This window comes from Carcharhinus amblyrhynchos, chromosome 32 (genome assembly GCF_965287045.1).
Source record: "Carcharhinus amblyrhynchos chromosome 32, sCarAmb.v2.hapA, whole genome shotgun sequence".
NCBI lineage: Eukaryota > Metazoa > Chordata > Chondrichthyes > Carcharhiniformes > Carcharhinidae > Carcharhinus > Carcharhinus amblyrhynchos.
This window is the reverse complement of record NC_137355.1, coordinates 16,031,627-16,055,586: the sequence shown is the minus strand read 5'-3', so window position 1 is coordinate 16,055,586 and position 23,960 is coordinate 16,031,627. Positions and strand designations below refer to the sequence as shown.

Genomic DNA, 23,960 nt, shown 5'->3' with positions numbered 1-23,960 from the left:
CAGCGGGAAGTGTAGACAGTCAATGGATGGGAGGCCGGTTTGTGTGAGGGACAGGGCTTCATTCAAGATCCTTTGTAGTTTCTTGCGGTCTTGGTCAGAGCAGGCGCCATACCAAGCTGTAGTACAACCAGAAAGAATGCTTTCTATGGTGCATCTGTAAAGGTTGGTGAGAGTCGTAGCTGACACGCCAAATTTCTTTAGATTTCTGAGAAAGTAGAGGCGATGGTGGGCTTTCTTCACTATAGCATTGACATGAGAAGTAAAATCTTTGTCATTTGGTAATATCCTACACGTTTTCCTCATTTTGCAATGATATTGTTTATGCTTGCCTTACAGATTCGGGATTGGTTGTTCCGAGTATTTCTTACGACTTACACAAGAAGTTACTGGCAACTGCCGAAAGGCACGGCTTGTCGTTGGAGCGCAGACTGGAAATGACAGGAGTGTGTGCCAGCCAGATGACACTCACACTGCTTGGTGGACCTAACAGGTACTTCTGGGCTAATGTGCATCACTGCTGCCCTTATAGTTAAGAAAACAGTGCACACTGATTCTTTAATCTAGTGAGCTTCTCAGTGATTTTTATGGTTTCCAGCGGCAGCATCAAGTTTCCATTCCTCTGTCCTGTGTGACATGGGCGGCACGGTGGTTGGCATTGTTGTTCACAGCAGCAGGGACCTGGGTTCAATTCCGGTTTTGTGTGACTGTGGAGTTTGCACATCCTCCCTGTGTCTGTGTGCGTTTCCTCCAGGTGCTCCAGTTTCTTACCACAGTCCAAAGATGTGCGAGTTAGGTTGATTGGCCATGCTAGATTTGTATCAGAGGAACTAGTTAGGGTGGAAACGTGGAGTTGTGGGGATGGGGTCTGGGTGGGATTATGGCCGGTGCAGACTTGATGGGCCAGGTGGCCGCCTCCTGCACTGTAGGACTCTATGATATGAGGGGATGTAGTGGCACCGTGGTATTGTCACTGGACTAATAATCCAGTGACCCAGAGCGAGATTTGGGACCCCGGTTCAAATCCTGCCATGGCAGATGCTGAAACTTAAATTTGATTTCAAAAAATCTGGAATTAAAAAGGGACCATGAAACCATGGTTGATTGTTGTAACAATCCACTGGTTCATTTATGTCCTTTAGAGAAGGAAATCTGCCTTCCTTACCTGGTTTGGCCTACATGTGACTGCAGATACACAGCAATGTGGTCGACTCTCAAATTCCCTCTGAAATGGAGGGAATGGGCTGTAAATGCTGGCCCAGCCAGCGATTCACACGTCCTGTAAAAGTGAATTTCAAAAACAAGCGGATGGTAGGTCCTTGCCTGATGTGAATTAATTTGCAATAACTAACTTCAGCCATTTGTGGTATGTAAGTCTTTAGAAGAGGATGAAAGTCAAGTCATAGAATCACTACAGTGCAGGAGGAGGCCATTCAGCCCATTGAGCCTACACCGACGATAATCCCACCCAGGCCCTATCCCCGTAACCCCGTGTATTTACCTTGCTGATCCTCCTGACACAAAGCATGGCCAATCCACCTAACCTGCACATCTTCGGACCGCGGGAGGAAAACGGAACACCCAGAGGAAACCCACGTAGACACAGGGAGAACGTGCAAACACACACACACACACACACACAATCACCGAGGCTGGAATATCTGGGTCCATGGTGCTGTGAGGCAGTGGTGCTGACCACTGCCAGTGATGCCCACGTCCCGTGCAAGAACACTCTCTTTTTAAGAAAAAACCTGGCTTATCTTGACTCAAATGATTGTTTGTACCAGGGGGTACAAGCGAGCAGCCCTGAAGCACAAGAAGCCAAGTTGCACTAACCTAATCAAACCCAGTACAGAAACAACAACAGTCCCATGCCTAATACCGATCCCAATGGTAAACTTGAAATGCTGAGCGTTAGTGATGCCTCGTCTTTCAGACAGGGCATGAGCTGGCACGAGCAAATATTAATTTCTTCAAATGGTGTCTGTAGGGGCTAGAACTGAGGAAATGGTTACATATGGTACAGGATATTTTAATGGGCAATTTCCTCCTTGGGTGTGGAACTTAAACAAATCAGAATTCTAAGTATTGCAAATTCCTGCCAGTCTGTGGTTATCTTTTTTTCTGCAGGGAAGAGTTGCAATGTTTTTCTTCTGTTGTCTTGTTTTTCCCACACGTTGTACGTTGGTGCACAGACCACCCGCCACCCCGCCGCCGCCACCCCCCCCCCCCCCCCCCCCCCCCCCGGACCTCCCATTGTACTCAGTTATATTACCTCCGTTATTGAGGCTCTGGACATTCCTGGAACATTTCTCAAATGTTTGAATGTTTAAAATCTGAAGATATAATCTTTTATTCATCAGAGCTGGCTCTCCGAACTGTTATTCTAAAACAAAAAGTAAATCCTGTTCACATGAAACAGTTGAAATCACTGACCTGACAAGGAAAAAGTGGACAGATCCTTGGACGCAGCGCTCCCAGAATCCTGTGTGATAGATTAACCTTCTGGCCTACGCACTCACCATTAAGTAGGAGTCCTCATAGAATCCTTACTCTATAGGAGGAGACCATTTGGCCCATTAAGTCTGTACCGACCACAGTCCCACCCAGGCCCTATTCCTGTAACCCTTATTTACCCTGCTAATCTCCCTGACACTAAGGGCCAATTTAACATGGCCAATCAGCCCAACCTGCTCACGTTTGGACTGGAAGAAAACCAGAGCCCACACAGACACGGGGAGAATGTGCAAACTCCCCAAAGACAGCGACCTAATCTCCCTAACGTTAGAATAAATTTAGTAATCAGCCTAACCCGCACATCTTTGGACTGTGGGTGGAAACTGGAGCATACGGAGAAAACCCACACAGCATGGGGAGAACATGCAAACACTTATTTTGGCATCTGTTACAGATTTTGTACGCAGCACTGTGCTGCCTTGCTCACTACTATGCTGCCATGCCACCTGTGCCAATGATTATATCTGAGCCCTTATTAATGCATTCTACACATTGCGCCAAATGGATACGGTAACAGTAAATTCATATTTGGGGGAAATATTCAATACTTGCAACCCAGGTACACTGCGCGTGATCTTTTCCATTCCGTCGAAGTATAAGAAGACTGTTCTTCCTGGGCGCATGATGATCAACATAATTATTTCTTACAACGGGTGTAATTCAATTTTATTTTTATCAGTAATCTCTCAAGGTAGAAAGAGCACAGTGGCACGATTAACTACCATACGGCTTCACGCTCAGTGAGAAGCATTGGAGCCCTCGGGTGTCTCTGTACAGCACAACTGATAAGAGGCAAGAGGACAATTGTATCTGTGGTGGTACAGTGGCTAGCACTGCTGTCTCACTCGGGTTCGATTCCCTGCCTCAGGTCACTATCTGTGTGGAGTTTGCATGTTCTCCCTGTGTCTGCATGGGTTTCCTCTGAGTGCTCCAGTTTCCCCCCTCAGTCCAAAGATGTGCAAGTTAGGTTGATTGGCCATGCTAAATTGACCCTAATATCAGGGGATTAGCAGTGTAAATATGTGGGGTTATGGGAATAGGGCCTGGGTGGGTTTGTGGTTGGAGCAGACTTGATGGGCTGAATGACCCCCTCCTGTATCATAGGGATTCTGATTCTTTTCTTGATTTGTACTCTGCTGATTACTGCTTCTCATTACAATATATTTTTAACATCTACAATGCAACACACTTTATCATATTTCAAATTATCAAAAATAGCACAAAAAGCGCCAAGTTAGAGTGATATAATAGTTAAGTAGACAAAAGGACAAGGTGGAAATTCATAGAGAATCATGTACATTGTCAATTAGATTACAATTCACTGTATTCTGCGCACCTGTTCTGGCAATCTAACCTGACAAAGCCCACTCACAGGAAACTTTAATTCTCAACAAAATGAAAAGAACTCTGCCCTCTGTTTGCAAGATAATTTTGGATGACAAAGGCCACTTAGCTGAATTTATCTCTTCTATCCCAGTGTAACAAATGAACGTGAGTATTAGGAACAGGAGTAGGCCATTTGGCTTCTCAAGCCTGCTCTGTCATTTGATAAAATTGCCTACATTAGATTAATGACTACAATTAAAAAGTACTTAATTGGCTGTAAAGCAACTTGGAATGTTGCGAAAGGTGCTGTCCAATGCACCTTAACCAATACATCTTTTGGACTGTGGAAAGAAACCGGAGCGTGCGGAAGAAACCCATGCAGACACGGGGAGAACGTGCAGACTCCGCACAGACAATGATAAGTCTGGAATTCCCATTGACGTTACCCCACGGTGGTGGGATACCAGCGGGCGGGGGTGTGCTATCGGCAGGACCAGAGAATCCCGCTGGCGTGAATGGCCGGAATTCTGCAGCCATGGATTTTTTTATGACAATCAGTGGTAGTTTGCATCACTGTTATTGAGAGATAACCTTCTATTCTAGATTTTGCCTGGGCCTGTGACAGTACCACTGCGTCAGTCTCTCCTCATACAATCCTTCCACAAGGTTGAAAGTGACCCTCGGGATAATTTTTGCTCAAAGGTTAAATTGGGATGATTTTTTTTCTCTTTTCAAGGTTAAACCCCAAGAATGTTCACCAGCGTCCAACAGTGGCACTACTGTGTGGACCACACATGAAGGGCGCTCAGGGTATCAGTTGCGGTCGCCATCTTGCCAACCACCAGGTGCAGATTATCCTGTTCCTCCCCAACTTTGTGAAGATGCTGGAATGTATCACCACGGAACTTCAGCTTTTCAGCAAGACAGACGGCAAGCAAGTGGCCAGTGTCAAAGGTGCGTGGTCATCCAGCCTGTGCGAATCTTGCCCGTTCGTTTAGGGCAGAACAGGTGGCACTTGTGAGCGTAAACATGTTGGAACCTCAGACAACCCTCCCTGGCTTTGAGATGCCTTTCACTACATAACTGGCTCTCAATTGCCCTTGCTTAATGGACTTCTACAGCATGCCATTGCATCTATTTTATTCTAGAGTTGAGCAAATTTACTTTTGAAACGAGCAGTCAGGCCTCTGCTAAGTTACTATGTATTATAATTATAAACGTGAATGATTGCATGGGTGTATTGGACAGAGCAGAGAAAACCACAATGGACCTGAAGGTACAACCAAGTATCTAAAACCTCAAGGGCTTTGAACAGAGCAGATAGGGATAAACCCTTCCTGCTGAGGGAAGGATTGAGAACAAGAGGGCACAGATTTAAGGTCATTGGTGAAAGGAGCAATGGAGATGTGAGGAAAAGCTTTTTCACACGGCCGCTGGTTAGGATCTGCAATACGTTGCCTGAGGATGCAATGGAAGCAGGTTCAATGGAGGCATTTAAGAGGGAATTGCTATCTGCGAAGGAAGTTTGCGCTGGGTTATGAGGAGAAGCCAAGGGTGGGGGAGAATGGTACCAGTTGAATTGCTGATTCACATGGCTGGCGCAGACATGATGGGTTGAATGGCCTTCTGTTATGTAACGATTCAATGATTCTGTAAATTAGTTTGTGGGAGCTCGACTCGCGACACAGCCAGATGGTTACTTCAAACCCCATTCCGTGACCTGAGCACGGTAAACTAGGCTGAAACTGCTGAGTGAGTACCGAGGGGATTGCTGCTTTGTTAGAGATACCCATCCTGGATTGAAACATTTACACAAGGCAGGTTTAGCTGGTGTAGTGTGCAAAGAAAACTAGGGAATTCTCCTGGTGGTGGGACCAACATTCTTCTAGACACAGCTAAGGAAAAACTAACTGGCCATTTCTTTGCCTGTGTGCAAAATGGCTTTCAGGTTTTCCATCGAAAGCAAACCCCCGCACGCAAAGATAATTCATTTCCTGTTGCAAACTTTATTTGTAAGAAATGCATGCAGAATGTCAGCCTTAGTGCTGTCTCTCAATCGGTTCAATTCTATTCATCACTAAGCTTTTGGGCAAACATGATGGTGCAGGCAGGTGAAATTTTCACAAGATGTTTATTTTGAGAAATAAATAGACAAAGCTATTGTAAAATGATATTGTTACGGGATGGCACGGTGGTTATCACTGCTGCCTCTGAGTGCCAGAGACCTGGGTTCAAGTGCAGCCTCAAGTGAATTTTTTTTATTTAATCGTGGGACATGGGCGTCATTGGCTGGCCAGCATTTATTGCCCAACCCTAATCGCCCTTGTTCAGAGAGCAGTTAAGATTCAACCACATTGCTGTGGCTCTGGAGTCACATGCAGGCCAGACCAGGTAAGGACGGCAGATTCACTTCCCTGAAGGACATCGGTGAACCAAATAGGTTTTTCCAACAATCGACAATGGTTTCATGGTTATCAGTAGATTCTTAATTCCAGATTTTTAAAATTGAATTCAGATTCCACCATCTGTCGTGGCGGGATACAAACCCGGGTCCCCAGAACGTTACTGTATCTGGATTAATAGTCTAGCGAGACACCACTAAGCCATCACTTCCATTGTCTTTGAGGAGTTTGCATGTTTTCCCCATGTCTGCATGGGTTTCCTCTGGGTGCTCCGGTTTCCTTCCACACACCAAAGATGTGTGGGTCAGGTGGATTGGCCATGCTAGATTCTCCCTCAGTGTCACGGGAATTAGCAGAGTAAATGTGTTGGGTCATGGGGATAGGACCTGGGTGAGATTGTTGTCAGTGCAGGCTCGATGGGCTGAATAGTCCGTTTCTGCGCTGTAGGGATTCTATGATTTTAGTGATATACTAAGTCCTTCCTTACCTGTGGAGAACTACTTATGAGAACTGTTAAAGATTATGTCCCCTGCCAAATGTGGGTTGCATCTGGACAAAGCATTGATAGATATCTTAAGGCCAGCTTGAAATGCAGGCCGTTATAGCTTGCCACTGCTTGGGAGATCAAGTCGAATATCAGTGCAGTTTTGCCCTCAGTTTTTCGGTGCCAATGTACCATATATCTCTGTTGCACAAGAAGTCTCCAGAACCTGGTTGGATAGCAGTTAATGTATTTAATTCACACCTTCAGAATGCAACACATCTGAGCGCCCAACAAAGTGTAGTGCTTTTATTTTGAGCTTACTGCACTGCCCATAGGATTAAATCTGATGTCTCAATAAAGACTGAGGGGTCTGAGGTCACATACCAACTGACTCAAGAACAGCTTCTTCCCTGCTGCCATCAGACTTTTGAAAGGGCTTATCGTATATCAAACTGATCTTTCTCTACATCCTATCTGTAACTGCAACACTAGATTCTGCACCCTTTCCTTTCCTTCTCCCCTGTGTATTCTATGAACAGCATGCTTTGTATGGTCTTTTCACTGTATCCCAATATGTGTGACAATAAATCAAATCAACTTGTCAGATTTGGTCAGCCCCCTCCCTCTCTCTCACATATGCACACACGCACATATATGTGCATGTACACACACTCTTCATCTGTGCCAGGAGCTACCAATGCTAGATGGATGTTCTGACAGTATAGTCAAATCTTCCCCCCTCCCCCCCTCCCCCCCTCCCCCCCTCTCCCCCTCCCGGTCTCCCTTCACTTTTCAAGTTGTACTTTCTTTCTGGGCTGTTTACCAGGCCAACCCATCTGAGGGGGAGAAGATGGGCTGGACTGTTTTTCTCCTTTGCACTTGGCGCATTATATTCACCAATTCCTGTTTATTATACCTGGCACCTTGCAAGAAAGCAAGCGAGGACAATTATTCCGTGAGTTCGATTGTAGTTCTTTCATAAACTCTACAAGGGAATTTTATATCTTTTGAGGGTCAGTGAATCAGTGCACTGTTGTTTAAACAATGGTAATGTTTATCTAGAAGGTTTTTGGCTGCTAACGATCTTTAACTCATAATGGCATGTATTGGATTACACTGAAATTTCCAGTAGTTTTATCCAGAACAACCAAAACTGGTTTCAACATTGCTTGTTATTAACTTTAAAAAAAGTCTCAACTTTATACATACTGAGTAACTTATTGGAGGCAGTTGTGCCACTGTTTGGCTCTGTCTGCAATCCCCTAGTTCATATTTTTAATAGAAAAGGGCAGTTTGCTATTCAATTGCTATTTTCCTCCCCCCACCTTCCATGGCTGCCCTCCAAGTTCATGCTGCTCTTCACATGTAAGTGCAGATCGTAAGTGTTTCTCCCAACATTCATACTGGCTGTTTGCAGTGAAGAGTCTGAACTCTGTTTTATCTCTTTTACCATTATCCTACTGCAGAGAAACTGTTGCCCTCCTTTATCATAGAATCCCTACACTGCAGAAGGAGTCCATTTCGCCCATTGAGTCTGCACCGACCACAATCCAACCCAGGCTCTATCCCCAAAATCTCCATGCATTTATCCTAGCTAGTACCCCTGATACTTGAGGGGAAGTTTAGCATGGCCAGTCCACCTAACCCGCACAGCTTTGGACTGTGGGAGGAAACCAGAGCACCCGGAGGAAACCCCATAGACATGGAATGTGCAAACTCCACACAGACAGTGACTGAAGTCAGGAATCGAACCCGGGTTCCTGGCGCTGTGAGGTAGCAGTGCTAACCACTCTACAGCCCTTTTGTTCTCATTGAAATTAGACCTTTTTCTAACCTGTACCATTGATCTGTCCACCCATCGCTTGATCCTGAACAACAGAATGTGAATTATGCATGAGAGAAAGAAATGCTTTTTCCATTTGTCATTTTTCGCTTGCTTCTTTGTGTAGTTTTAGGGCAGCACGGTTGTTAGCACTGCTGTCTCGCAGCACTAGGAACTGAGGTTCGATGCTAAATTGCCAATTAGTGCTAGGGAATTAGCAGAGTAAATATGTGGGGTTACAGGGGTAGGACCTGGATAGGATTGTTGTTGGTGCAGACTCAATGGACCAAATGGCCTCCTCCTGCACAGCTGGCATTCTGTGATTCTGAAGATCCTATGATTTCAAAATTCTTAAGTTTCTGAAGGGGTTAAAATCTTGATTTAAATTTTGGGAGTCATTAATAACGTCATGTCCCTGATTCCTAAAAGAATTCCACCTCCGGTTTGGGGTCATGAGGAAATGGCTCTCAGAAGTATGCAACAAGTGTGCAATGGCCAAGTCATGTTCCAGTTTGGATCATTGGTGAGGAGAATGTGTTTTTGGCGCCTGATACACAAAAGCTTCATTCAACAGTTGCCTCAAAACTGTTCAAGCCTGAGTTCTTAAATTTTTATTTCTTTCTCATGCTAAAATCTCAAAGCATTGCAATCCTGAGTCAGTGAATGTTAATGGGACAGATTAATCTTGCCTTTGGCACAGTTTGCCTTTCACCTGCTTGCAGCTTGACGTAGAGTTCCAGTTCTGATTGACAGCTGTGACTGTAACATTATATTCTGTACTCTCTCCTTTCCTTCACCCCTATGCACCCTATGAACAGTATGCTTTGTCTGTATAGAGTGCAAGCAAAAATACTTTTTACTGTATCCCAATATATGTGACAATAATAGATTATATCAAAATTATCCCCTCCCCCCAAAACAAAAGCATGGGTACAATTCTCAGAAATGGAAAGAGAAATTGTCTCGAACTTCATCTCGAACTTCATGCGGAATGGTGGCATAGTGGTTAGCACTGCTGCCTCAATGCCAGAGACCAGGTTTGATTTCCGCTTGGGTCACTGTCTGTGTGGAGTATGCACTTTCTCCCCATGTCTGCGTGGGTTTTCTGAGTGCTCTGCCTTCCTCCCACAACCCAAAGATTAAGTTTGCGGGTTAGGTGGATTGGCCATGTTCAATTGACCCTCTCCAAGTGCCCTGGTTTCCACCCACAGCCTGAAAGATGTGCTGGTTAGGTGCGTTGGCCGTGCTAAATTCTCCCGCTGTGTGCCCAAACAGGCGCCAGATTGTGGCAACTAAGGGATTTTCACAGCAATGTCATTGCAATGCCAATGTAAGCCTACTTGTGACATCGACAAGTAAACTTGTACCGCACTGATCCTCCATACTGTAACTTATGTTATGCAATACTTAGACTCATACTGTCCTCTGAATCTGTGTGCATGTGCTTTGCAGCAGAGTCCACAGGGCTGCAAGGAATGAGCATTCAAAGTCAATTGTACTGCACTGTCCCCCCTGATACCCTGGTTGAGACCAACAGATTCAATCAGATCCTGAAGTTGAATTTTCCTAGTATACATCGCTTTGAATGCTCTCTGCCCCACTCCCATGCGTGGCATTCTGCACTTTCTTACACAACACCATTTTGGGAGCAGTGCAAGACTGCAGTTGTTTGAGAGGGCTCATTGTGACTTTGCAACTAGGGATGAGCAGTAATTGCAATCGCTGTCACCCACATCCTGAAAGCAATTCAGAGGGTTTGGAGTAAGTGTGCACTGACGATGTCAGTGAAGCCATTCTTGGCTTTAATCCCTATTGCAGGGAGGAAGCACCTGAACTCTACCTAAGCACCTGAACTCTACCTAAGCACCTGAACTCTACCTAAGCACCTGAACTCTACCTAAGCACCTGAACTCTACCTAAGCACCTGAACTCTACCTAAGCACCTGAACTCTACCTAAGCACCTGAACTCTACCTAAGCACCTGAACTCTACCTAAGCACCTGAACTCTACCTAAGCACCTGAACTCTACCTAAGCACCTGAACTCTACCTAAGCACCTGAACTCTACCTAAGCACCTGAACTCTACCTAAGCACCTGAACTCTACCTAAGCACCTGAACTCTACCTAAGCACCTGAACTCTACCTAAGCACCTGAACTCTACCTAAGCACCTGAACTCTACCTAAGCACCTGAACTCTACCTAAGCACCTGAACTCTACCTAAGCACCTGAACTCTACCTAAGCACCTGAACTCTACCTAAGCACCTGAACTCTACCTAAGCACCTGAACTCTACCTAAGCACCTGAACTCTACCTAAGCACCTGAACTCTACCTAAGCACCTGAACTCTACCTAAGCACCTGAACTCTACCTAAGCACCTGAACTCTACCTAAGCACCTGAACTCTACCTAAGCACCTGAACTCTACCTAAGCACCTCTGCTGTCTGTAACCTGGAGAGCAAGTCTCACATATTGAGATGTCCACACTTTACAGGCTGCCAGTTCCTCAGTCTGTGTGAGTGAGCAGTTGTTGGTTGAGGCATGGATATTGTCCAGATACTGAGAGAAAGCTGTCCACTTTTAAAATGTGGCTGCAGGATAGGAACATAGGAATTAGGAGCTGGAAGTAGGCAAATTCAGCCCTTCAAGCACTCAATCAGATCATGGCTAATCTCTCCCTGGTCTCAAATCCACCTCCCCATCTGTTCCCATATCCCCTTGTCCCTTTTTTTATATAAGAAATATATCTATCTCCTTCCTGAAACCATTCAATGATTCAGACTTTACCGCTCTATGGGGCAGCGAGTTCCACAAATTCAGCCCCCTCTGCGAGAAGTAATTCCTCCTCATCTCAGTGTTAAATCTGCTGCCTCTCAACTTATACCTGTGACCTCTTGTTCTAGATTGCCCCACAAGGGGAAACATTTAGTCTGAGTTTACTTTATCAACCCCTTTTAAAATTTTAAATACCCCAATCAGATCCCCTCTCACCCTTCTAAACTCCAGTGAGTGTAAGCCCAAACTGTTTAATCTCTCCTCATAATCAACCCCTTTCATCCCCAGAATCAATGTGCTGAACCTCCTCTGAACTGCCTACAATGCCACCACATTCCTTCCTCAAATAGAGATTAAAACTGGACATAATATTCCAGATGTGGTCTCTCCAACATCCTTTCCAAGATCTTTTCTATACGTCCTTTGATTTGATTTCGTGTTGTCACATGTATTAGTATACTGTGAAAAGTATTTCTTGCACGCTACTCAGACAAAGCAAGACTGTACATAGAGAAGGAGAGTGTGCAGATTGTAGGGTTACAGTCATAGCTAGGGAGTAGAGGAAGAGCATCTTAGTGCAAGTTTGGTCTTCGGTTTAACGTCTTACCTGGAAGAGGAGACCTCCGACAAAGCAGCACTGCATTCAGTCCTGCACTGAAATGTCAGTCTAGATTGTGAGCTCAAGTTCTGGAGCAGTACTGTACAATATTGTAATGCAGCAGCAAGTGCTGCCTGTCAGATTTATTTCTGATCATTAGAGATCTGGGCTTGCAGGTCCTCAGATCCTTAAAAGTGGCAGCACAGTTGGAAAAGGTGGTGAAGAAAGCATATGGCATGCTTGCTTCCATTAGGCAGGGCATTGAGTATAAAAGTTGGCAAATTATGTTACAGTTACATAAAACATTGGTTAGGCCACATTTGGAATACTGGGTCCAATTCTGGTCACCATACTACCAGGACGTGGAGGCTTTGGAGAGAGTGCAGAGATGGTTTCCCAGGATGTTGCCTGAAATGGAGGGTATTAGCTATGAGGAAAGATTGAATAAACTGGGGTTGTTCTCCCTGGAAAGACGGAGGCTGAGGGGAGGCCTGACAGAAGTTTATAAAATTGAGAGGTATAGTTCAGGCCAAGAGTTGGCAGCTTTTTCCTGGGCAGAAATGACAATTACAAGGGGGCACAAGTTCAAGGTAAGGGGGAGAAAGTTCAGTGGCGATGTCCAGGGGAAGTTTTTTACACAGAGGGTGGGGGGCGGGGGGGTACCTGGACTGCACTGCCAAGTGAGGTGGTTGAGGCAGATACCTTAGTGACACTTAAGACCCATCTGGATGGACACATGAACAAATGGGGAATCTTAGCAGTTGGTCTAGCTAGGTAAATGTGATCAGCGGAAGCTTGGTGGGCCTGTTCTTGTGCTGTACTGTCCTTTGCTTCTTTGTTCTATTACACCGGCACCAAGAGAATCAATTGGGATTTCCCAGTTTCTGATTTGTATCAAGTGCCATAAAGCGGAGCATGTTATTTACGTTCGACTTGACACGTGAAGGTGATAGTCTTTTTAAGTGGAATTATCCTCCACACGTCTTTCTTGAGTAACTTTTCTCTTTTTGTTCTCTTTGCAAATGTACAGACCTGCCAGACACTCCTGTTGACTTGGTGATCAATTGTCTCGACTGTCACGAGAACCCGTTTCTCCGCGAGCAGCCATGGTACAGAGCAGCTGTCGAATGGGCCAACCAGAATCGGGCTCCGGTGCTGAGCATCGACCCGCCCGTGGGTGAATTGGAGCACGTCATCGATGCCAAATGGTCCTTGGCCCTCGGCCTGCCTTTGCCTCTGGGGGAGAGTGCCGGCCGGGTGTACCTCTGTGATATTGGAATACCAAAGAAGGTCTTCCAGGAAGTGGGAATCTCCTATCACTCGCCTTTCGGCTGCAAGTTTGTCATACCTTTGCACTCTGAGTAATCATGACTTAATGCACAAGAGGAAAACCGTACAGGCCACAAAGCATCTCAGCAACCAACAGAAGGAAGAAAATGGAAAAGTGTTCAAAGCCTTAATGTACAACTGACTTGGATCTAAATCTTATTGCAGAGAACTGTTTAAGAGGCAGGGAAAGTATTGCAAGTATCCTGTTGCGATTGGTGCCGTACCATGTACCAGTAAGGGATGACCGCACCAAAGTTCTGCAGTCATGCCTTGACCTGAGACGCACATTACCGTGCCTTTATTGTGAAGGCTGTGCAGGGTATGGTCTGCCACACTTGTAAGGCCTCTTGGTAAGGTTGAAAGGGACACCACCCACGGATACCCATGTAGGACATTTTCACTATTCAAACGTTTGTGGGGGGGTGTGAGGGTGGAAACTGCTGTGGTAAGTGCAAACACTTTTAAAGTAGGAAGATATTCACAAAGAAATGCAGTAATTGTCATGTTTGCGGTTTCCTTCAAATTCTGTGGAAATGATCGCTGGTGGGAATTCTTTAGTCACAAGCTAAAGCGCTAATGACTTAAAACAGTATTTTCAAACCTTGTGTTATTTTTTAAATGAAGCTGATGTGTGTATTTGTGGTAAGTTCCCAGCATTTCAGATTCCAGTTGCCTGCATTTGTGATCTTTGAGATGCACTAACAGCTCCCCCTAGTGCTTTTGTAAGCAGCTTCTGTGGAGATCCCAGTTTTGGGTGGATTTTTTTTTAAAAAAAGGCCTTCCTTTCAGCCTTTAGCTTTGCCTAGTTTAGTACCGGGTGAGCGATATCTAATGGAGGTGTGGCTGTTTCCATAGTTCCCAGTCATAAGCCACAAAACACGGGAGAATCCCTGATAGTGTTAGCCCCGTCTCCGCGAGCGATAGGGCTTTGAGCCTATCAGATATGCAACCATTTTGAAGGGCATGGACTGCAGTGTCTTAAGACTGAGTGAGGATTTGCCCTTAATAGCATCGTTCTGTTTTTAGACAGGCCCACTGCACTTGAGTTTTCTTGTGTCTCTAAGTTGTTGGGTGTCAATTTAATGAACCTGCCAGTTGGAGGGGGTTAGAGGACTTCCGTTTTGATTGCCAAGCCGGTTGTTTAAAACAATCGCACATATTCGCACAATAGTTGATGGGACCATTAGTTCGGTAGACTTTTGATTTTTTTTTAAATCCAACAGTGAATCTGGCACTTTCAGCACCTGGGTTTTATATGTGTGGTGAAATTGAAGCCTAAAAGTCTACTTATAAATACAGCTGCATTGAGAAAATTAGATTGTCGAAGAGGATTGTGTTGATTGTCAAGCTGAACCATCGTAGTTTCGCCTAGAACTAAGCTCCAAAATGCTTTTACTTAGGGAGATAGATATATATATATATAAACTAAGATGGAGCCAGCAGAATGAATACACCTTCCTGTGCTCCTAATCTATTGAAGTATTTCTAATCACCCTTCTTGCATGACTAGATTAGCGTAGAGAACACTTTCTACTGTAATAGATGAACGTTTTAAATAGATTCACTAAGGTAGAAGGGGAGTTCTTTTTTTCACTAAAGCTGTGTTTGCAATGTCCAAGGAACTGGTACAAATGTAGGCCACCTCGTCCCCTTGTATTCAATCCACATGGCTTTTTGTGGTATTCTTTCTTTAACAGTGACAATAATAGAAGAGGTTGTTGTAATTTTTTTAAAAAACTTGGCTATCTTTTGATTCCCTGATGAAGCAGGTCATCAAAAATGCCTGAGGTTCAGCCTCAGAGTTGCATTTGCATTCTTGAGTGTAGATTAATTCTTTGTTCCTTAACTCCCAATATTTCATTTCTAATCTCATCCCTTTTTTGTTTGCTCGGACAATCTTGCCTGGTCACTGGGAAAACATGGGAGTTGGCGGAAGGACAGCCATCGCGGAGAAATGGCAGTTTCGTAACACTTGAAAAACACTGGCACCCGAAACGCAATTTCCTGATCGGGGCAGGGCCAAGTGTGGCTTAATTTTTTTTTGCGGGGACCCAGCAGTTCTTAGCTTTACTGCTGACTGTGTTCTAATGGGGAATGTTTCTCAGAAGATGTTCCTTTAATCCTTCTTCTTTCCAATCTTCACACAGGGTGAAAGTTGGCAGTATTGCAGGTGGCAATATTTCAGGAGGCTGGGGCAGATTCTTTAATTTTCAAACATTTTCTTTTTCTAAGCTGTAACTGTTCAAACCTCTGAGGTCTCTTGAAACTGCCTCTTGTGAAATGCTTTGTAGATCTTTGTATTTTAATACTTGACGAACCTCTGGTAGAAAACGACAAGAATTACTTTTTGACAGCATTGGAAGAACATATTTGCCTGTACAATGTGATGACGCTTCAAGCCAGTTTAACTGTTCAGTGAAGTGCTAGCACAGCAGCCACAGCCTTCGTTCCCCCTCACCCATCCCCTTTGCTTTGAGTAACAATGGGTCAGTAAACCTCATTCAGTAGCTTGAATCAAGCCATCACGCAGAATTAAGTTGATTTTAAGATTCATTTGTTCTTGCCTTGTTTGATTTTGGAGGAGAGTTTTTTGTTTGAGTGGTAAACGTGGATGGTTTGTGTCCTTTGAGGGAAAGGGGGTAAGATGCTTAGAACCAGGAGGGAGCTGAATTAGCATTAACCCCTGCTAAGTTCGGTGAAAGACCCTGATTATTTAATGTCCAATAACTCAACCCCCTTTTTGTTTCCCATTCAAAGCTAATCAACAATACACCCATGTCTCAGCACCACAGATTCTTGGAGTCAAAATGCTACGGACAGTCGCAGTTTAGTTTTGTTGTGAGACATCATGAACTCCTTGAGTACAGCAGTAAAGCTCGTTATTGGGTTAGGGAAGTCTTGTTCAATACAGTTATTGCACAGTTGAAGGAAAGGACAAAAGGCTTGAGTATATTTTTTGTTGACTCAAGAATGTAGGTAAACCAACATTGCTGACATTTGCCGAGTTGTGCTTTTCAAGAAATTGAACGGTTTTGGTTGCCTGTAAACTGGAGATGAACTGCGAGAGACGATGCGTGCAGGAGTTTTGCGCCAGCATTCTTGTCAAAAGTCTGAAGCGAAATGTGTTGGACAGTGCCCGATGCACGCTTCCCACACGACAGGTGCACTTAGTATCTGAGGAAAGCAACTTTTGCATGCAGGTGCTGAGCTTTAGGCAGTGGCTGTCTGTGTCAATCCTGCCCCATTTTTAAGCCAAATGATGTGATTTTCTAATATTTAAAAAAAAAGAAATTTCAGATGGATTCGCGCAGTCTACAGAAGTGACGTCGAGTATGGCCGAATGCAGAGTGGTGATGGAGTGCGCCAAACTGTGTTAAAAGTGTTAGCTGGACCTGGTCACGCTATTTCGAGATGTTCCCTAACACCACTGAGCCCTCAATACCCTGAGCCCATTGTTAGGAGCAGAGCAGCGGAATCCAAACATCCTGGCGATTTTTTTTTTGTTCCAGGCCGATCGAAAACATGGGCCATTTTCCAAAGTATACCGTCCTGCACTTCAGCGAGCTCTCTGGTCTGACACCGCAGCTCTGCATTTCCTCCCTCTCCCCCTCTCTCACAACGATAATGGCCCTGTATGTGGAGTCTGTCGTGCATTCTTTCCTTAGTCTGGGGGTTTTAACAAGTCCCTGTGGTGGCAATTCTTGTGTAAAGGGAGGAAGAACTCTGGCTCGAATTATTCTTTGCTTGCTTAAAATAATAATAATAAATCTGGCAAATTTGTGATTCCTCAACCTTACAGGTCATTTTATGTTATGACAGCACTGATTTGAGGAGCCAGGAAGTTTTGAAGAATTAATGTCCTATTTCAGTTCTGTAAAATGAAGCAAATGGTTATTTTTGGTCAGGCATTTCAGATCAGTGGTTAAAGACGGCGACAAACAACCCAGGTTGTCCGAGGCGCAGTTCCTTGCCTCACGTGGAAGGCACGTGGCACAGTGGTTAGCATTGCTGCCTCTCAGCGCCAGGGACCTGGGTTCTATTATTGGCTTGGGTCTGTGCAGAGTCTGCCGTGTTTTCTCCGTGTCTGAGTGGGTTTCCTCCGGATTACCCCCTCAGTCCGAGAGACATGCTGGTTAGATGCATTGGCCGTGTTAAATTCTTCCGACAGTGTACCCGAACAGGAGTGTGGCGACTAGGGGGCTTTCGCAGTTACTTCATTGCAGTGCTAATGTCACTAATAAAACCTTATACGCACAAAAACCTTTAAACTCTTCTTCCCACTTGCTCTTCTGGAGGCAGCATTGCCTACCTGCTGTTGCCAAACGATTTCTGGCTGACTGCAGTACGCAGGACAATCTGTGGATGAGCAGAAGGCTTTGTGGGTTAGGATTAGGGTATACTACTGAGCATCAAACCTCCAGTGCAACAACGTGATGCTTCGGGCTCAACTGTATGCATTAATTGCCTCCTCTTGCCTAGAACATCCCTGGCTTATTGAGGAGTGGGATGTGATGGTTGGGGGGAAACAAAATAAGTTTGTTTCCTCTCCCTAACTAATTTCAAGTTGCCTGCCTAAGAACTGGGACGTTGTGAAGATCTATTTGGATTTCAGCTGGGCAGCTGGAATTAACTGTTCTCCAGCTTGCCTGGGAAGAATGAACAGCCACTTGAAGGACTGCAGAGCTGCCCGAGAGTTTGGAACCAAAACCTTTCCAGCAGAAGTTCTTGTTCAAAAGGAGCCATGATGTCTGCGCATGGGTGTCTATGTTGCCCTCTGTTGGCACAGAGCTTTACATACATGCATAACGCAGTCTAGTGGGAAAGGCTGCTCGCAATCTTTGCAGTGGCCTAAAGTGGTCCTGAATAAAGTGAATTTAAAAAAAACTTGAACAAAATGATCAAAATTAGTCCTCCAAAATTGAGCATACAGTAAGGTCACTGACATTCAGTATTTCCTTACAAGACCTGGCTTGATAAACTGGAGCTTATGAAACTTGATTCTTTACACTATGTAGACATTAACGCATAATTTTCTTTTTCTTTAAAAAAAAGGGAATTGTTTACAGGCACACTTGTATCCCCTCCCCCCAAAAAGAGAAACGTATTAGTGACAGGGAACCCATCTCCTTCCCAGACAATTGCACGTGTTTTCAGAACAAGTGCCCCTCCACCGTTCGCCTAGCTTTGAGTACGTTCTATTACCGCAGTGTTTAAGTATTGTACTGTGGCGCAGGTACAAGTGGTCGCCTATGCTGTTTCTTTGCTTCTTTTGTGCTGCAGCTGCTCTAGCTGTTGGCTATGAGGTAGTTGGGAGTGAGGGTGAAAATCTGTTCATTAGGAAGGATTTTTTTTGACTGTACACTTAAATAGACTGGTACACTGTGTGATCTTTCGAGTAAACGTGGATATTTTTAAATAAAAGCAGGTGAAACGTCGCTCACATTTCTTTTTGTAGTCGATTTACAGTATCGAAGCCAGCCCTCACCTTGATTCAGGCAGCATTTTCTTTCTGTGCTGCGGGAGTTCAGGTTTTGCGGTGAAGCTGGCACCTGGAACTGGAGCGTCACGCCTGTGCTGTACCAGTTTATTGCAGTCTTAAGGTTACTGCTCCTGAGTCGTTTGTGACCCAAGACGTTTTGTGAATGTGTTCTTTCCGCTTTGCCGTTGACGAAACCTTTGCGAAATGTAAATCTGTTGCCTCGAGATTTTTCAGTCCAAATACTGTCCTGTGTTCTGGAAGGTACGTGACTTCTCATTGCTAGAACTAAATAAAGACAAAACTCTCTGTTGACTGGTCTCCTTTTCCGAACCTGACACTTGCAAATGAGGGTAATTCCAGGCATCAAAAAGAGATATTGAGAATGCCAGAATAAACTTCAGTGCCGGTTTATTATTTTTCCTAAAAATACACAATTCTGAAAATGTGTAAAAGTGTGTAGCCATAAAGCAACACAAATCATAGAAACATAGTGAAGAGAAGCAAGAGTAGGCCATTCGGCCCTTTGAGCCTGCTCCACCATTCATTTTGATTTGATTTATTATTGTCACATGTATTAACAGTGAAAAGTATTGTTTCTTGCATGTTGTACAGACAGAGCATACTGCTCATAGAGAAGGAGAGAGAGTGCAGAATGTAGTGTTACAGTCATAGTGTAGAGAAAGATCAACTTAATGCAAAGTAGGTCCATTCAAAAGTTTGATGGCAGCAGGGAAGAAGCTGTTCTTGAGTCGGTTGGTATGTGACCTCAGACTTTTGTACCTTTTTCCAGATGGAAGAAGGTGGAAGAGAGAAGTTGTTAACAGCTCTTGGCACCGGAAGACACAAGTTTCAGGCAGACGAGAGTGTCTTTCACGGAGTCCGTGATTTCTATGTGCCCCCTTGCGCATAATGCAAAGAACAGTGGGACCTGTATTACTCTGCTCAACAAGTATGGTGACACACTGGCTCACACTGCTGCCTCACAGTTCTAGGGATCTGGGTTCGGTTCCAGCCCTGGGTGACTGCCTGTGGAATTTGCATGTTCTCTGTGTCTGTGTCGGTTTCCTCTGGGTACTCTGATATCCTCCCACAGTCTGAAAGACATGCTGGTTAGATGCATTGGTCATGCTAAATTCTCCCTCAGTGTACCCGAACAGGCACCAGCCAGAATGTGGCGACTAGGGGATTTCCACAGTAACTTCATTGCAGCGTTAATGTAAGCCGACTTGTGACATTAATAAAAAAGACTTTACAGCCATGTTTCTGTCTATGCAGTTAATGTCAATTTGCAAGAAACTACAAAAGGTTGTGAATGTAGCCCAACCCATCATGCAAACCAGCCTCCCATCCATTGACTCTATCTACACTTCCTGCTGCCTCGGGAAAAGCAGCCAACGTAACTAAGGACCCCTCACACATCGGAAATTCTGTCTTCCACCTTTTTTTTTTGTTTATATCCAATTGAATCCAATCGAAGTCCAATTCAAAGTCTGAGCAAGTGAGACACTCCCGATCCAAGCTGACAAGACAGGCTGCTCAACCTCCTGTCTTGGGCTTGATCTCCGTGATCCAAGCTGCTTGGGACAGACATTGCACCTTCTCCAAGCCACAGTGTAACCTCATGACTTCAACCAAGTGTAGCATGTCAATACTACACTTGATCTTAGCCAAAAGGCCGAGAAGCAATACTGTTTTCCACCTTTTTCCGTCTAAAAAAAAAATGAAAGACTGAGGTCATGAAGCAACCAATTCGAGAACAGCTTCTTCCCTACTGCTGTCAGATTTTTGAATGGGCCTACCTTGAATTAAGTTGATCTTTCTCTACACCCTAGCTTTAACTCTAACACTAAATTCTGCACTCTCTCCTTTCCTTCTATGAATGGTATGCTTTGTCTGTATTGTGCACAAGAAACAATACTTTTCACTATGCTAATATCTGTGACAATGATAAATCTAATCAAGTCACATTTTTCGAAGAGGGTGGAGAATTAGAATGGTGGTGTGTGTGGGGTGAGCATGTCAGTGAGAGAGGATAGGTATATTTGCCAATGCACCAGCAGAGGGCAGCAGTTTGGACTGTTCCGATTGTCAATCACTGTAAACTTGATCAAAGTCTCACAACTCTCCTCACAGCTCTCCAACACTAAAGAATCATAGAAGCCCCGCTGTGCAGAAGGGACCCCACCCATACCCCATGGGGGCAGTATGATGGCACAGTGGCTAGCGCTGCTGCCTCACAGCAACAGGGTCCCAGGTTCAATTCTGGTGTTCAGTCACTGTCTGTGTGGAGTTTTGCATGTTCTGCCTGTGTCTGCGTGGGTTTCCTCCAGGTGCTTCAGTTTCCTCCCACAGCCCAAAGATGTGCGGGCTAGATAGATTGACCCTAGTGTCAGGGAATTAGTAGAGTAAATGTGTGGGCTTACAGGAATAAGGCCTAGGTGGGATTGTGGTTGGTACAGACTCAATGGGCTGGATGTCCTCCTTCTGTACTATAGGGATTCTATGATTCCATTTGACCCATCAAGGTTGCACTGACTGTTTGACAGAGCATCCCACCCAGGGAAAACAGCTTTTGGTGGAGGGCTGACTGTGGTCTTTATTTTAATTTTTTTTTATTCATTCGTTGGACATGAGCATCGCTGGCTGGGCCTGCACTTATTACCCATCCCTGGTTGCCCTTGCTAGGCCATTTCAGAGGGCAGTTAAGAATCAACCACATTGTTGTTGGTCTGGAGTCACATGTAGGCTAGACTGGGTAAGGACAGCAGATTTCCTTCCCTAAAGGGCATTAGAGAACCAGATGAGTTCTTCTGACAATCGACAATGGTTTCATGGTCATCATTAGAATCATAGCAGTCCTACAACGCAGAAGGAGGTAATTCAGCCCATTGAGTCTGCACTGATAACAATCCCACCCAGGCCCTATCCCCATAACCCCATATATTCACTCCACTAATCCCTCTAATCTACACATCCCAGGACACTAAGGATCAATTTAGCATAGCCAATGCATCTAACCCACACATCTTTGGACAATGGGAGAAAACCGGAGCACCAGGAGGAAACCCACACAGACACATGGGAGAGAACATGCAGACTCTGCACAGACGGTGACCCAAGCCGGGAATCAAACCCAGGTCCCTGGAGCTGTGAGGCAGCAATGCTAACCACTGTGCCATCGTGCCGCCCCAAATCAAATAGGTCCTTAATTCCAGATATTCTTTTATTGAATTCAAATATTGCCAGCTGCCGTGGCGGGATTCGAATGCAGGTCCCCAGATCTCGGCCCCAGCTGAGTTTCTGGATTAACAGTAATACCAGGACGCAGGGCGCTGGGGATTAGGTACAGAGGAGATGTCAGGGGTAAGTTTTTCACTCAGAGGGTGGTGGGTGCGTGGAATCGGGTGGTGGTGGAGGCGGATTCAATAGGGTCTTTTAAGAGACTTCTGGATGAGTACGTGGGGCTTAGTAAGATAGAGGGTTATAGTTAAGCCCAGTAGGTAGAGATACGTTTGGTGCAACTTGTGGGCCAAAGGGCTTGTTTGTGCTGTAGTTTTGCTATGTTCTATGTTCTACCACTCGGCAATCACCCTATGCAAATCTCTCTCCAGTGTTGAATCTAAAATAGGAATAAGTCCAGTGCATTCCGAATTGTTTCACCTGACTGGCAACAGGCCAGTCAAACAATCCTTTCAGATAAAAGCAAGTTCCTGCCACTGCTGGAACCTGAAACACAAAATGCTGGAAAATCTCAGCAGGCCTGACAGTGTCTGTGGTGAGAGAATAGAGCCAACGTCTCAAGTCTGGATGACCCTTCTGAGTTTTCAGAGGTGTGGGCCCAGCAATGTATTCCGTTGTGAGTTTTCGCATAATCCCACGATAGGCAAAGTGCCTGTGTCACTTGTAACCTATTGGCTGGAGGTTATAATTGATCGTTAATGCTGGTCGTCCACTGAAAGTGGGGAGGTGGCGGCATGGTGGTATTGTCGCTAGACTGGTAATGCAGAGATCCAGGGTAATGCTCTGGGGACCCGGGTTCAAATCCCGCCAGGGCGCATGACGAGATTTGAATTCAGTAAAAACCTGGCATTAAAATGGTTACCACTGCTGCTTCACAGCGCTAGGGACCCCAGTTCAATTCCAGCCTTGGGGCACTGTCTGTGTGAAGTTTGCATGTTCTTCCTGCGTCTGTGTGGGTTTCCTCTGGGTGCACTGGTTTCCTCCCACACTCCAAAGGTGTGCGGGTTAGGTTGGTTGGTCATATTAAATTGCCCATTCATGTCCAGAGATGTGTAGATTAAGTGGATTGGCCGTACTAAATTCTCCTTTGTGTCCCAAGATATGAATGATAGGTGGATTGGCCATGTTAAATTGTTCCTTAGTGTCAGGAAGATTAGGAGGGGCAAACATGTGGGGGTTACTGGGATAGGGCCTGAGTGGGATTGTTGTCGATGCAGGCTCGATGGGCCAAATGGCCTCCTGCACTGTACGATGAGCATGAAACCATTGTCAATTGTCGGAAAATCTCATCTGGTTCACTAATGTCCTTCAGGGAAGGAAATCTGTTGTCATTACCTGGTCTGGATTACTTGTGACTCCAGAGTCACAGCAATATAACAGCAATAAATCAAATCAAATCAAATCAAAATCATAGAATCCCTACAGTGCATTCCCTACAGCCATTCACCCCATCAAATCTGCACCAAACACAATCCCAACCTGGCACCACTCCCATAACCCCACATATTTACCTTGACACTAGGGTCAATTTATCATGGCCTAACCACACATCTTTGGACTTTAGGGAAGGAAACCTGATGTTCTTACCTGGTCTGACCCACATGTGACTCCAGACCCACGAGCCATGTGGTTGACTCTTAAATGCCCTCAGGGGTGGGCAATAAATGTTGGCCCAGCCACTGATGCCCACGTCCCATGAATGAATAAAAAAAAACTAGAAGTACGTTTAAAAACTTGGGTATTTTAGAAGGGAGGTGGAAAATTTCAGAGGCATAACTTGGAATGCAATGTAACGCCATAAGGTCCAATCTGTAGCCTTAGCAACTGACTCAGTCCCATATACCCCTGAGTCCTTTTGTGTTTTTTGTTTACACTGCTTTAGTCATGGGGATCTAGTTAGAAAATTGCTCTCAATTTTGTCACGTTACTTAGTTGTTGGCTAAATTGTTAAATCAGAAGGAAACACTTCCATTTCTGTAAGATGTGGTC

The 23,960-nt window shown here is 45.0% G+C and overlaps 1 protein-coding gene across 1 annotated transcript in view; it reads left to right on the top strand.

The window, feature by feature from the left end:
• edc3 (enhancer of mRNA decapping 3 homolog (S. cerevisiae)) overlaps positions 1-18,687 on the top strand; it is a 132,063-nt gene extending 113,376 nt beyond the window's left edge. The window contains exons 5-7 of the mRNA XM_080215996.1: positions 337-490; positions 4,577-4,794; positions 12,954-18,687. Of these exons, the coding sequence (XP_080072122.1) occupies positions 337-490; positions 4,577-4,794; positions 12,954-13,288 (707 nt within the window). The 3' untranslated portion in view covers positions 13,289-18,687. The remainder of the gene's footprint in view (positions 1-336; positions 491-4,576; positions 4,795-12,953) is intronic.
• Positions 18,688-23,960: the final 5,273 nt, after the last annotated feature.